This window comes from Caretta caretta, chromosome 8 (assembly GCF_965140235.1).
Source record: "Caretta caretta isolate rCarCar2 chromosome 8, rCarCar1.hap1, whole genome shotgun sequence".
Taxonomy (NCBI): Eukaryota; Metazoa; Chordata; order Testudines; family Cheloniidae; genus Caretta; species Caretta caretta.
The window spans coordinates 47,859,465-47,874,859 of NC_134213.1; the positions used below are offsets into that span (position 1 = coordinate 47,859,465).

A 15,395-nucleotide genomic window follows, 5' to 3' on the forward strand; every position below is an offset into this window, starting at 1 on the left:
TCCTTCTCACCCAGAACTAGAGAGGCCAATGAGCTCCGTCTGAAAAAGTTCCTGATGGAAGAGGGTTTCTTGGGTTTTGGTCATATGCTAGATTTCCCAGAATCCTCTAATACCAGCTCTTGAAAATACTGATCCCACTGAACATGGATTATTGCTTTGATGCCAAAGGGGCATTGCTAGTTTGCCTGGAACTGCCCCTAGGGTATTCTGTCCTACCTAAAAGGCTAGAGTCAGCTGGTGGTAATGAACTACTAACTAGTTGCCATCACCTAGGATTTGGTGTGTGGCATCCCTCTGGGTTTAGCCCTAACTCTCATGTTCTTCACATGATTCTTAGTAAGGCCATTTCTAAACACTGAGTAGGGACACATCCCTTAGGGGAATTCCAAAAGACATGTCTCTTAGCCAAGACTGTGGCAGACTCATTAATCTGTAGCTGCCCCTAGAGGGGGACAGAGTGCCATATCAAGCAGGTATGGGTTACACCACCACACCACTTGAGGTATCTGTGTGATGGGGATTCAACTTGAGGTACCTCTGAAAATTAGGTGTTAAGCGACTCAAGTAGGGGCCCCCCTTACAGGAATGCTGTACATATCGCCAACTTGAAAATGTGGACCTCAAATTTCCTATATAGGTAACTCACTTCTCAGGAAGTTTGGTATCTTAATAATTTTGTCAATGCCCATATACTTATAGATTTGAAAGGCCAGAAGGAGCCATTATGACCCTAGTCTGACCTCCTGTGTAACACAAACTAGTGCATTTCACCCAGTGACTTCTGACGAGAGACCAGCAACTTGTCATCTCTTTCTGAAAGGCGTCTAATCTTGATTTAAAGACTGCAGGTGAGGGGGAATCTACCACATCCCTTAGCAAGTTGTTCCAGTGGTTAACTACCTTGCCTGTTAAAACCCATTTACTATTTGCATCTTTATTTAACAAGGTAAACTCATTTTCCTGTGCTGACCACTCCATCTCAACTGTTATTTTAATAATAAGTATGTCCTAAGCTGCTTCTCAGCAAAACACACCTGTAGAGTTGTAACTGTACCCTGTATTCAGAGTGCATATTTGAGGTGATCTTGGCTATCTCTTTTAAGGTAGAAGTTGAGCTAAAGTATATTGTTCAGGTGATTTATCCTCAAACTGCAGCTCTAATTCAGTAAAGCACTTAAGAACGTCCTTAAATCCATCCCTATTCAGGAACTCATTTAAGCAGGTGCTGAAGTGCCCTTCTTGAATGGGGGTGCTCATGGCCAGTCTTATTAAAATTCAGGTGAGACTTTCTCTGACTATTCAATACAGTTTCTTTAAAATATTACTAAATCATCAGTATGCTCCTATTTCTACTGGCCCGCTGTCTGTTAGCCATATGTATCTATCATGCTTCTTTGTGAATTCTTAACTTTGGGGCTCTTCGCTTGTTTCTTCCTGGTTGCAGTTAGAAGCCCCCTCTCCCACATAGCCTTGAAAGGGGTGGGGCTTCTAGCCACAACTTAAAAGGGGAGGGGTCAGCTCCTAGAAAGAAGTCAGCGGCCCCTCCTGAATCAGAGCTGTAGTTCTAAAATAGCAGTGAGGGAAGGCAGCTGTCTTTCCCCCCTCAGCAGCCCAGGGGGCAGGGTTTGCTGTGCACCTGCTAGGAGAGAGGCCCAGGTGCATCCGTCTGAAACCCACAGGTCTTAGGGGAGCTGCTAGAATCCAGGGGCATTGGTGCAGTCCCCGTGCTTCTACCCAGCTGCCAGCTGGCTTCTGGCTCCCACTTTGAGAAAATAGCTCTCACGGGGATCCATGCATCTAGGGCTTCTCTGAGCGCCAGCTGCCCCAGGGCCCTCACAGGGGGAGGGCTCTGGAAAGGGGTGCTACACAAAGGGGAGAGAATCTGCTAGTGCTTGGCGCTCCCTGCCCTGCTCTCTCCCAACCCAGAAATCTTGAACTCCATGTGGGGGCACCGTGTCATGCCCCTTTATGCATCGTGGGCACAGGCTACCACCACGCGCAGGGACAAGAGGAGCACAAAGCTGGCTGTTTCTAACTGTCCTTACTTGGGCAGAGCTCTCATTGGCATCAGTGGGAATTTGGCTCGGAGTCTGGATCCAACATATAACAAGGACAAAACTGCAGTGGGAGACAGCTGCATATGTACTATTAATTGGGTTACAGTGGCTCTGCAAGGCCCTGGGCTGCGATCAGATCCCCGCTGTGTTAGGTGCTGTACAAACACATAGTAAGAGGCAGTCTCCTCCCTGGGAGTTTACACTCTAAATAGGAAAGACAAAGAAAGGGTGGGGAGGGGAAACCAAGGCAGAGAGGAGAAGTGACTTGCCCTGGTCACACAAATGAGGTATGGGTGTATCTCCATACACACAAATTACAGGGATCCATCCACTACACTTCTTCTCTCAGGGAAAAGTGTTCAACAGGGTGCTGCGTGCACAGCAAACTGCAGGATCTAGAAGCCATGGTCAGGTGCATGGCGCTGATTCAGCAGAGCCCTTATGGGTGCCTTGTGCCCTTTCAGAACATCAAGGAAGCCAGAAAATGAAAACTTAAGGTGGCATTACCCCTGTATAGGGAGAAAATTGTATAACACCACAATACCGGAGAAACAGGACATTCTTAAAGACTGCATTGTAATGCATACCCACATGTGTAATGCCAAATCAATTGTACCTCTACGTTTCTTCACTGTTGTGGCCCTCACAGCAGACACGTAACATTACATTTGGCAGTTTTGCCTTATAAGTAGAGCACTGGCCAGGGGCAAGAGACCTGGGTGCTACTCTTGACTCTGCCATTGGCGTGATCGGGGACCTTGGGCAAGTCACATCATCACTCTGTGCCTCAGTTTCCCCATCTGTAAAGTGGGAATGAGGATACCAACACCATTTGTAAAGTGCTTTGAGATCCATGGATGAAAAGTGCTGCATTAGACCTAACTATTGTTACAATTAACATATCATTTTGCATGGACGTTCCCTGATTTTATTTTTTTAAAAGGAAAATAGTTATATTTATCTTTAAAAAGACATCTACAGCACCATCGAAACATTGCAAAATAAAAAGACGATCATAAACACACCCTATTAAAAGTCATATACATCCAACCAATCCAGAGTTGGGGGTGGGTCCAAGGACAAATGGAAAGGGAAGGTAATAGATATGGCAACAACATGCTCTCCTTTGGCCAAAGAAAAGGGGGCCAGAGTCTCAGCTGGCATAACTCAGCACCCCTCCTTTGGTATGGTAATTTACAAGCTGCTGAGGAAACAGCCCACAGTGGGTTTTTTTTTTAAGTGAGGAGGTTTGAACTAGATCAGTTTTAGAGGGAAATAGCTTAATCTCTTGGGGACCAGCTACAAACTCAGCCAGTTGCTAAACTACTATGTGACCGTGAGATCAATAAACAAAGGCAATGCGCCCTGAGCACAAAAACTTATGCACAGCACACTTATGCTGTGGTATCCTACCATTGAGGAAAAAAAACCCTGCCTCACTCGGAACAGACACACTTGGGAGCTATGCCAAGTTCTGCAGTCTGCCTCATGCACCCTCCCGGCAACTTCCCTCCACCGGGCCTGACGTGGCAAGCACCTCCCTCGACCAGGCCTCAGCATGTGTGACACGTTCACTGCATGAGTTCTTCGGTTGACGTCTGTGCTTGATGTTAAGCCTGACTCGGGGCCTAAGTCTGAAGAGGAAGGGAGAAAGCGCAGTCCGGTAGAGAAAGGACAACAGGGCCTGGAAGCTAGTAGACATGATTTATGAACTCCGCTGAGTTCTGACACTGCGGCTGGGTCACAAACTTTCTGCAACACATTCTCCCCATCTGCAAATGTGGAGGTGTTATTCCCTTCCTCAAAAGCAGCTGTGAGGCATAGTTCAGATATTTGGCAGCTGCTGAGAGACTCCAGAATGAAAGGGGATAGAAAGGGGCATAGTATTACGCAAACTTCAAGCAAACTGCAGAATGAAACTCAGCTGGCTTCGATTTCCCTGCCTAGGGATCACTTACATGGAGGAGAATGGGGGTCTGGGGAGGAGTCAGGGTTTGGTCTTACATCTAGAGTAGCTCTGAATTGCAGCCACCTCTGGGGCCCGGGGTGGTCTCTTACCAATGCATAGGCCAGGGGAGTGAAATATTGGCCCAATTTGTCTTTCAACCTGCAAAGCACATGCAGTAAGTACCCTTTGTAAAGCACTTTGAGATCCATGGATGATCCAAGTGGCCCATTGCTATGACATGCCACCGATGCTGTACCCAACATCCTGATCCATCCCGTTGGGGTGCAATATCCAAGATCAATGGGATCACGAAAGCCCCAGCACGATTCATACATGCAAAGGAGCAGAGCACAGGGTGAGCTGTTAGCGTTAATCCTTCATTTCCTTGCCTCTGAGGGCTTCTCTGCACAGCATCACGGAGGACCACTACAGTAGACTTAATCAGTGCCAGTTTAGCTGAGACGGGGTAAGCAAACACTGGTGTCTTGTCTAAACTAGGGCTCTCACCAGCGGCGTTACAATGGTGGGACTCCAGTGGAGGGAGAGTTCCTGGGAAATGCTAGCAGAGAGCAGGCTTTGGTTTTCTGACTTGGGAGTGTAACTAATAAAGTGGAAGAGGCTGTGACCAGGTCACTGATCTCTCTGGGGAAAGGTGGGAGGTAGGAGATGCAAGAGTGGGGAATCTTTAGAACACTTAAACTTTTTCCTTTCCAGGTGCCTTGAGCCAAGCCATGCCTGAGCCATTGCTGTTAGAGCTCCCCTCCTCACAGCCCCCTAGGAGGGGTACAAAGGAATGTGGGGGGAGCTGCATCTGTGCATCACTACTTGCCCCCCCCCCACGTTTCTCCACCAGGAGGAAGCAGGGAGAAATCTGGGCACCCCTGATCCCCGGCTGCGCTCCCCTGCCAGCCGGGAGCAGTTTCTAACACTACACCTGCAGCACACACCTCTGTACTGCCACACGGTGCCCCCTTGACCCTGGCATCCCTGGGCAGTCACCCACATAGCCCACCCCTAAAGCTGGCCCAGACTGGAAGTCACATCCTAATGTCTAGTTCTTAAGTATCCAATGGATCTTCTGGAGAACTTTCCATTTGAAATGTTGCGACTGAAAACAAATATTCAAGTCTCCTTTTGGAGAAGACCTTGAACCGCCCCCACTTAATGAGATTTACAACAAAAAACTACAACTAACTTTCCCTGAAGCCGTGCATAGCCCCACACAGTTTTTGCATATTGCCAGTGACTGCGACAGAAGCCGAAAGAAGTTCCAGCAAGCCAGCATTCATCAGAAACTGCAGACCATCTATTCTGTGCCAGTCACCATGCTGTCTTGTCTATTGAATGTGAACTTGCAAGAGAAATTCATTTAGTGAGGTCGTTTGTAATAGCGCAATGAAAAAGGGAAGAAAGGTAAAGTTGTAACGTGATAAGTCCGATCTATGCCATTTCAGAACTGAGATAGAATTTTCTTTCATTAATTAGTTTGTCTGTGTGGGACATGTTGGGGGCCCAGATTATGAATTTTCTCTGGGCCCAGCAAAATGTTGTTTGGAGCTTGTATCCCAGCTGAGGTCAGAGAGAGATGCACTGTTGTCCAACCACCGGATGAGGCAGATGCGGTCCGTATAACTGGAGAACAGAGTTCCTTTGCAGATGGCATGCGTCATAGTTTCTCTCCTTTCTGAGAATGAGAAGATGCTTCCAAATACGCCGGAAAGGACCGATTTTTTAGACAGCACCAGAAAGTGCCACATTTCTCAAGAACGATAGCCAGGTATTCAGATCCCAGAGCCACAGAACTGGCCAAAGAATCCACATCTTGCCAGGCAAATTCAGCTCCAGAATCCCAGCTTTTGGGGTGAGGGTTGGGAGTCTAGCCCTTTTGATTGGGTTAAAATAACACACCCACTTTGTAACTAATGCAGTCCTGTCTGCCTGAGTCTGCAGTCAGCCGGAAAGGCCGGCTCTGAGAGGGGTGAACGATCCATTCATCTCAAAGGGGTTGAAGTTTGAAACTCAATGATGGCAGTTGCAGTGTCAACACTGTTAACTATTTAACTGGTGGTTATTTTAGCAGGCATATCTAACTAATGTGCTAACCCCAAGCTGCCTGCCACACTTCCCCATGTCAAATGCCAAAACCTCAACCTGCCCCTTAACCAGCTGCCACTCCCTTCAGCTCCCCCCTGATAGCATCTACACTTATGTATTTTCAACACAATACTCGGCAGCACACTAAAAATTACACATTTGGGGGCAGTATCAAATTAATTACATTTAATATCAAACTAAATATCCCAAGGAGTATTGCACTGAGTGTATTATTTATTTTCATATCTCAATCAACATCAACCTCTATTTCTTACTTTATCTGAACCTGCCACCAAATTGCCAGTCTGCTGAACAAGAGCACTGCAGAATCCAGGGATTTTGCCACTGAGTTTAGCTCTGGCTTGCCACAGGATATCTAGGGCCTTGGCTATAACTTTGTGTCCAAGAAAGACCCAGCATTAATGCAATGTTAAGGAAAATGGAGAAACCTGCTATTCAAAAGTCTAAAAATACAATGTTGAGGTTGCAAGTTAAAATGAATTCTGCTCCTTCATTTCATAGTTTTTTAAGGGCAGATGGGATCATTAGCTTATCTAGTCTGACTTTCTGCACAACACAGGCCATTAAACTGCACTCCTAGAATATCAGGGTTGGAAGGGACCTCAGGAGGTCATCTAGTCCAACCCCCTGCTCAGAGCAGGCCCAATCCCCCAGTTTTTTGCCCCAGATCCCTAAATGGCGCCTTCAAGGACTGAGCTCATAACCCTGGGTTGAGTTGGCCAATGCTCAAACCACTGAACTATCACTCCTCCTATATTAAGCTGAGCAATTTTAGTTAGACCAAAGCATTTCAGTCCTTAGGAAACTAAACCATATGTCAAAGGCAGAGAATGGGAGAGACCCAGGTGCCACTTGCAATGGCCAGTAATTAGTTAGGTGAGAGATGCCCAGATGATGCGAATTGGTGAACCATACCCCATTCTGCAGAGGAAGGTGAAACCCCTCCTCCCCCCAAGATCTCTGTCTATCTGACCTGGTGGAAAAATTCCTTCCTGGCCAGTAACATTGGAACAATTTGTGTAGTGGGGGTGCTGAAAGCCATTGAAGCAACCTGTAAACCCTGTATGTGATGAAAACCACTTCAAGCCAGGGGTGCAGCAGCATCCCTAGTTCCAATCTCCTGTTCCTCACCCCAAATCTGGAGACCCTGGACATGTGAACAAGGCACACCAGCCAGGCAAAGAAAAAGATTTTTTTGTACCACCTCTTGTTCTTATGTGTTAAATTATTGTGAGAGGTAGCAGGGCTGGGGGAATAAGCTGGGGCTCTGGACACCTAGGTTCTCATTTCAGCTCTGCCACTGGACAGCCATGTGAACTTGAGCAAGTCATTTCACCTTGCAGTGCCTTAGATTCCCTTCAAACCCATCCTCAGTCTTGTTTGTTTAGCTTTTAAGTTCTTCAGGGTTAGGATAGCCTGTCTGTTACTGGTACAGCTAGTCAGGAAATGGATTTTCTCTCCTATGACAAATTTGGAGATTTTGAAAAAAAAAGCTGTCCCAAACTGAAGCAAAAAGCCAAAAATTCAAAAAGCAGGGCAAAACTAAACAAAAAAATGTTTTTGGGGGGTCAATCAAAATATGTTGTTTCTAGAAATGTGAAATATTTCATTGCGAGGGGGATTTGTTTTTATTTTTATTATATAGATATATTTCTAAAATACAATGCAAGATGAAAAGACACTTTTCAATGAACCATCAAAACTTTTCAGTTCAAAAATGTCAAAATGGGATGTCCAACATTTTGAAAATTGCTTTTCCATTTTTAAAAACACAATTGTCACCCCAATGCAATTTCATGAAACGTCACAAATTAGTTAAAATTTCATTTTCCAGTGGAAAACTGGAGGAACATTTGCTAATCAACTCTACTCTCTACAGGGTCTCAAACAATGGGACCCTGACATCCGTTGGAACGTCTAGGCACTACTGTAACACAACTCGTGGAAATATGCCTCGTCTTTGCACTGTTATAAATGGTTGATCATCAAACTGTGATAATAATGCACATTTAAGATGGCTCTGAGAAGTACTCAAAAGCCAGGAAATGTCGGGGTTAAAGTTGCCTGTGCATATTTAAATACCAGTCTTCAGTGTATATAAACAATAGTCTTTAACTAAGCGATCCCCTATGGCGTCTCAAATAATAGATAATGTAACATATTATTAAGGACTGTAACGTAGGATAACGTTGGATAAACATGTTTAATATCTTGTAATATATTAATATCTTAATTTTTTTCTGAGTTCATTATCTTAATGTTACAGGATATCTGGACTAACTTGGTTTTTTAAAAAAGTTGGGGTTATTTTTATGTATTTATTTGTGTGCAAAGCATGACGTTAAATAATGGTGTGAACACTGTGCATCCAAAATCCAGTGCTTTCCCTCTTTGGATGAAGACACAGTTATGCATGACCAAATAATAACCCTATCAGTCCTGATAATAGCAGTATATATGATAATTTATTAAACTGTATCTTTAATATGAAGAGTTAGTCCAATATTTCTTTCTCAAGTAACCTACCCCCAAGTTCTTTAGCGAAGTCCAAAATGTTCGGAGTACTTTGCAATACAAAATGAAATGACGATAATATTGCAAAACGGGTTCTTTAATTTCCTGAATCCATCTAACATTGATACTGATAACTTTCGAGGCAGGGTGTATTTCACATTAAGACGGTAATTCTAACTTGTCCAGTTGCAAACGGATTTTATTGTTTCAGTGTCTGACATAAAATGATATGTTTTCCCAAGAACTAATTATTTCATTGTATTAAACAATTATAGTATATTTTCAAGGTATTAAACCTTGCATGTTTTAGGTACAGCTGCCCTTAAAATGAATGGGAGATTTACTTAGCTCCAGATCAGGCAAAAACGGAATTCAGAGTTAAAATTTGGCTCCGCTTTGCTGTCCTGCATCTGAAATATGTTGCCTCAGTACTTTTTCCAGGGTGCTTTCCCTATCGATGATTATCAGGTACTGTTTGTACAGCTGAAGTAGGAAAACAAAATGCTACACACGTCTAGTTTCGGTTTTTTTGTTTAAATGTAAGATATACAGTATTAGTTGAAGAATAGCGCGACCTCCAAATTAAAGGGTGAAATTCCAGCCCTACTGAAGTTAATGGGAGTTTGCCCTCGATTTCAAGGGAGCTCGGGTTTCCCCCAAAGATTTTATCCTAGTGCATACACTGGGATGCTAAGATTGCACATTCCACCTTAACTTGAGCATTTCCCGGTTGTGAGTGGTTAGATGTACCACCCTAATATTGCATGGGTGTAGGGCTCCCCCCCCACTATTAAATATGCATGCGGCGTGGGTGCTTTACACGTCTTTACTGCACCCTGTGTCCCCTCTCTTCATTTCAGAGCTCTGTTTGCAGAGACAGGGAGCAGGCTGGTATGGAGAGAGAGCGGGTGCGGTGAGGCAGGAGAGTTGCCGATGGGGAGGAAACTTAAGAGATGAGACTGGGAGGTACCAGAGTCAGGAAATGAGACCAGCTCCCGCAGCAGGAAGAGAGAGCTAAGACCCGAGCTCGCTTTGCCACAGGTTAGCGCAGCGCAGGGCCCGAGGAGACCTGCTAGGGGAAGCCTACCCGAGAGAGACGCAGACGTATGCCAGCAACTCCAGGCAACCGCCTCCCGCTCACCTGCAGCTCCCCACCCCGAGGAGCAAACCCGGCCGGGATCGCTTTGCACAGGGAGAGCGGCCCGAGTCGGTCTCGGGGCAGGAGGGCTCTGGGAGCGAGGAGGAGGGCAAAGCGCCGCCGAAGAGCAGCCGGGGGGCTGCAGCGGCGGCTGCCGGCCCAGGGGAGGAATCGGTGTTTCCTCCAGGGCTCCCCAGGCGCGTCTGCCCGCAGGAACCAGGGCTTCCCCCTTTGCGGCTACTTTGCAACTGTCCCCTCGCCGGCCAGGTAAGTGAGCTCCGCGGTGGGGTGGGACTGGGCGCAAAGCGAGGGGGCTTTGCGGGGCTTCCCAGCGGCTTTCTAATTGCCCTGGGCCCGGCTCGGAGCGGCGGTAGAGATGGATCCTCGCCTCGCCTGCAAAGAGGGGATGGAGCTGAAGCGGGGTCCGCTGTGAGGGGACCAGCTGGGAAGTTGCAGCCCTGGATCCCCGGAGGTGGAGGCCAGGGGAGTTCTTGCAAAGAGCCAACCGGCCCAGGACAAAATCTGATCGTGTAGCGACCCCCCCCCCCATCTCCAGCCCCTCCCCCCCCCACCGCCTTGTCCATTTCGGCCCCAGCCCGGCTCTGGGGTGCGTCTAAGCGCCGCGTGTCCATTGCTGTTTTGCAGCCGGGCTGACTCCCCTCCCGGTCCCTCACCATGTTAGACGGGTTGAAAATGGAAGAGAATTTGCAGAACGCGCTGGAGACCTCGGCCCCGTTCTCCTCCTTGCTGGGTAAGTTGCAAGAAACTTCCCGTGCTGATCTCGCCCCAAGGCCAGGTTGAGGGGGCCGGGGGGAGACCCCGCATCCCACCAGTTGGACAGAGAAAAGAAAAAGCTGTTAAGTGAGGCGCTGCGCAGCTCCTCTCCCCTTGCTGCCCTGGTAAGAGACCAGGGCTTCGGCTCTCTTTCGTGCGCTCTCTGGGGCAATGGTTGATTTCAAGCCCCTGGTGAAATCTGACGCCCCTCCAGCCCCGCGGATCCAGCTTCCCCCTGAAATCACGATCTAGCCTCAAGCTGAGGAAAAATCGGGCCTTTTCTCCCCTGCCTTTCCCACACTCCGCTACCGAATGCATGTGTGAACGTGCCTCTACCAGGCTCGCTTTCTCTGAGCGAGAAGGCAAGAAATCGGATTTAGCTAGAACCTCAGCAAAAGTTTGCACGATTTCACTCCGGTTAGCACGCGCCCAGGTTCCAGTGACCAAGAATAAACAGCCCAGTTAGGTGCACACATTATCCGTCCGTCCCCCCCCCCCCCCGCGCCAACCCTTAGAACTAATTTCCCACCGGTGAGAAAGTTACAAATAAAATCAAAAGGAGGACTTGTGGCACCTTAGAGACTAACCAATTTATTTGAGCATAAGCTTTCGTGAGCTACAGCTCACTTCACTTATGCTCAAATAAATTGGTTAGTCTCTAAGGTGCCACAAGTACTCCTTTTCTTTCTGCGAATACAGACTAACACGGCTGTTACTCTGAAACCTGAAATAAAATCAAGTGTAGAAGAACCAGGGATTGAAATCCGCAGCCGCTGTGGCGTGGAACAGGCGGGGGATTCTGCTTTTTCCTTCTCCCGGGATTGTCTTTTGTTTTTGTTAACTAGGCCTTGACAAAATCAAAATAAAAACTATTTGAAAATTGCCTTCCAAAATATTGGGCGGGGATTCAGGAAAACGGGTGATTTTTCACGGAGTCGTTTTTTGTTTTTTAATTGTCTCCCCCACGCTTAAAAGAAATGAAAAATATCCACCTAGTTAACGATTTTAGGGTTATAAAATGAATGGATTAAAAAATATGAACCTCTTAGATCTCGCTCTATTGCTTTGATTAGCAACACTAATAAACATAATAATTACAGTGTTGGAAATCACAGATTGGTGCAGAGAGCACTGTGGAATTTATACCGATGGAATGTGTACAAATCTACCAGCGCAGATACCAGTCCTGTTATTCTATAGCGCCTTTCTCTATAGAGAAATACTATACTGTACTATACTGTACTAATTTTTGTTTCTACTATCGATCTATAACTATATATAATGTGTGTATATATATATACTCACATACATACTGTACATAGATAAGATATATACACTACATATTTGTGGAATCTATCTATCTATCTATCTATCTATCTATCTATCTATCTATCTATCTAGATTAGATAGATAATGAGTTTAAGGGGAAAATACGCATATTTCGAAGAACGTTTAGTCCTTGTAAGAAATACCCAACTCCAGAATAGGTGGCTCGAAACTAAATTCGTGTTCAAGTACCACAGTTCATTTGTTGATAAAAATCTTAACATTCAAACGGGTGAAATTTCTTCTTTTAACGAGCTGAAGTGTTTTCTTTTTTCGTCTTCATTTCACTTCTCTGTTCGGGGGAGGCTTTACATTTCCCCTTTGATGACATCTGCTCCTGGTTTTTGTTGATTTATGAATTCTCTCCTTATCTCCTGAGTCAAACGGGTTCCTTTATGATTACTTCGACCCCAAACATGTCACTCCTTTAATGCCACTTTTTAAAAAAATGTCATGGGGGGGGGAATAGCTCCTAAACTGGGGGGGGGGGGCGCTTTCGTGTGCATAAATACGAACTTAACTAAGGAAGGTTAATTCTTTGAAAAACTAACCGCTTGCCATCGAGATGTTTATCTCCATTATCCTGCCGATAATCCTTTGCCATCTTTGGGAGGTCAAATATTTTTGTTCTTTTCCTACAAATTCGTTTAGGGGGGGGAAAAGACAACATATTCTTGAGACTCGAGCCTGACTCGCACCCGCTCAGTTGCGGAGGGGATACAGCGGGCAGTGTATTGTCTCGCGTGTGTCCCCGCGTGGTGTATATTTCTAAGGCGCGTGTATGCAAATCCCACGGGTTTGTGTCAGGGCGGCCTGGCAATTCTCGCCCTGGAGCATTGCTAGAGCAGTTCTCTGCCCAGGAAAAATCCCCCGCAACTGGAACGATGGTTTTGATTTGCTCGCCCCCCCCCGCCCCCCGCCCCCAGCTCTTCCAAGGAGCGGCATCACAAGCCCAGGGAGCCTCTGGCAGTGGCTTGCGGCTCGTTGGAGACCCACAGCCTGGGGGGGCCTGGGGAAGGGGCCACTTTGCTGCCCATGGTGCCACCGCTCCCTGTGTTTCTTTGGTCGCAGGCAGCGCCGTGAGCCCCAGGTCGGTGTGCGAGGGCTGCCAGCGGGTGATCTCGGACCGGTTTCTGCTGCGGCTCAATGACAGCTTGTGGCACGAACAGTGCGTGCAGTGCGCCTCGTGCCAGGAGCCTCTGGAGACCACCTGCTTCTACCGCGACAAGAAGCTCTACTGCAAGCTCCACTATGAGAAGTAAGTCGAGCGCGGCCGCGGGCGGCAGGCCGGGCGGACAGAGGGGCCGGCCAGCCCCCGCCCCCGCCCCAGCTCCCGCTCCCGCCCCCGCCCCAGCTCCCGCTCCCGCCCCCGCCCCAGCCCCCGCCCCAGCCCCCGCTCCCGCCCCCGCCCCAGCCCCCGCCCCCGCTCCCGCCCCAGCCCCCGCCCCCGCCCCAGACCCCGCCCCCGCCCCCGCCCCCGCCCCAGACCCCGCCCCCGCTCCCGCTCCCGCCCCCGCCCCCGCCCCCGCTCCTTCCAGCGCGCGGTCTCGGCCCGGAGAAAGGCCCTGTGCCGGGGGCCGCAGGTCCGGGCCTGATCGGCCGGGAGAAGCGAGCTGAGAAGCGAGCTGCGGGGCCGGGGCAGCCAGGGCCGGTGCGTGGCCATGGGGTGCATCGCGTTGCTTTGCGGTGCCCGCCGCTGGAGCCCGAGCCCCCCCGGCCAAACGCGCCCGCCCGCATGCCCGCGGCCGCCGACCCAGCTCTGCCCCCCGCCCCAGACGGGCGAAGGGGGATGCCCAGCAGCTGGCCAGGGTGGCCTGGGCTGCAGGGGGCTTTCCCCCTCCGTCGCTTCTCACCCAGAAGCGCCCCCCGTGTCTGGGCTGCGGCTCTGTGTTTGGGACAATCTGGGGGCGCAGCCGGACCCCCAGAGGGTGAGATTGGGTCTGTTTCCTGTTGAGGGGAGCCCACCGCCCTGCTAAGGCTAGAGACCGGGGCGGGGGGGGGGGACACAACTGCACGTGCTGCAAGGGCCGAAGTGCCAGGTTCAGAAGGGCCCGGTGCCCTCCGGAGCCCCTGGAAAGTCAGCGGGATTCCGGACGGGTTCCTAAAAGGGCGTCAGTGGCTTTTGCAAATGGGACTGTAATTGCCTGAAAGGCCTTTGTGGCCCTACAGAGGGTGGTTACAGGGCATGGGGATTCCTGGTTTCTTTCACTTGATCTCAAAAGCTCAAAAAGTATTTATCTAAGGAGCTTACCGGCCCCCCATCACTGCAGTGTCTGAGCACCGCCCAGTCTTCCCTATGTTCACTCTCACAACACCCCTGCGAGGCAGGGCAGTGCTGTTATCCCCATTGCACAGCTGGGGGAACTGAGGCACCCAGAGATTAATAGCGAAATTCTGGCCCCCTTGGGCTCAATGGCAAAACTCCCATTCACTTCAGTGGGGGCAGGATTTCATTCTAGGTGATTTAGCCAAGCTCCCAGGGGGAATCGAATCCATATCTCCAGTCTTGGGACTAACCCTGCAGGGCAGGAAACCCTGGGGAGAGTGGGCACCTTCTTGTTAAGACAGAGAGTGGGGCCTTGCTCCTAAAGTCTTCACCCAGGCAAGACTTCTCTTGATTTCAGCAGGAGTTTGACTTGGGTGAGAACCACAGGACATGGCCTTTAGTATATACTGGGGTGGATGAGGGGTGGAAGGGGAGTCCCTCTTGTTCTATTTCCCATTCAAATCCTTCTGCAGTGTTAAATGCAGGGCTGTGGGGATGTTTGGAGAGCAAGGAGCTTTCTCCCCCAGCATAAGGGATGGACACAAGAGTGGCCCAGGAACTGCTACTTTCCCAGAGACACAGCACCCACACAGGCCCACCCTCCCCTCCAGACTGCACCGCCCCAGGGACCTCTTGATGCCAATTGGACAGAGGGGATGCATGGGGGTTTACAGGGATTCCCCGGATCAGGTATATGCATAATAATTCACCAAAGGGTGGCAAGTAAGGTCTCTACCGAGAGCCAGTAGCTCACTGGTGCCATAATCATTGTGTGATGTATCTACAGAGAATAGTTAAGAAGTTTTTTATCTACTCTGGAAATTATGCTCTTAAAAGCATTGACATTGAGGGCAGGTCAGCAGAGGCGACATTTCCCACTCTCTCCCATTCCCTGCATTGGGCTCCCTGTGGCTGCTAGGGAGGCCTTGTGATTTCCTGCATAGCTCCTCCAGGCCTGCATGCTGCTTCTTACTATGGGCGCTACCTACATGGCAGAACTGGACCCCCAGGATGGCTTGCTTCAAAGCCCATTTAAAGCCAATGGAAAGAAACCTACTGCTTTAAAGGGGTTTTGGATTAAGCCTTCGGCAAATCAGGAAAATGGGGCCAGATCCCTCTGCCACCTACGTCAGTAGCAGTTTTGTAGGCTTTTCAGTGTTTAATGCTGGGACTCATTTCCCCAGGTTCTGTGAGTTGTTTAGTTTGTGTGTTTGCAGGGGTGTGCTGGTGGGAGGCCGGCCGTTTGTCCCACGTTAA

At 48.8% G+C, this 15,395-nt stretch overlaps 1 protein-coding gene across 1 annotated transcript in view; it reads left to right on the plus strand.

Annotated features, from left to right (window-relative positions):
• The first annotated feature begins 9,462 nt into the window (after positions 1-9,462).
• Positions 9,463-15,395, plus strand: part of LMX1A (LIM homeobox transcription factor 1 alpha) — a 143,389-nt gene continuing 137,456 nt past the window's right edge. The window contains exons 1-3 of the mRNA XM_048861952.2: positions 9,463-10,039; positions 10,418-10,523; positions 12,944-13,130. Of these exons, the coding sequence (XP_048717909.2) occupies positions 10,448-10,523; positions 12,944-13,130 (263 nt within the window). The 5' untranslated portion in view covers positions 9,463-10,039; positions 10,418-10,447. The remainder of the gene's footprint in view (positions 10,040-10,417; positions 10,524-12,943; positions 13,131-15,395) is intronic.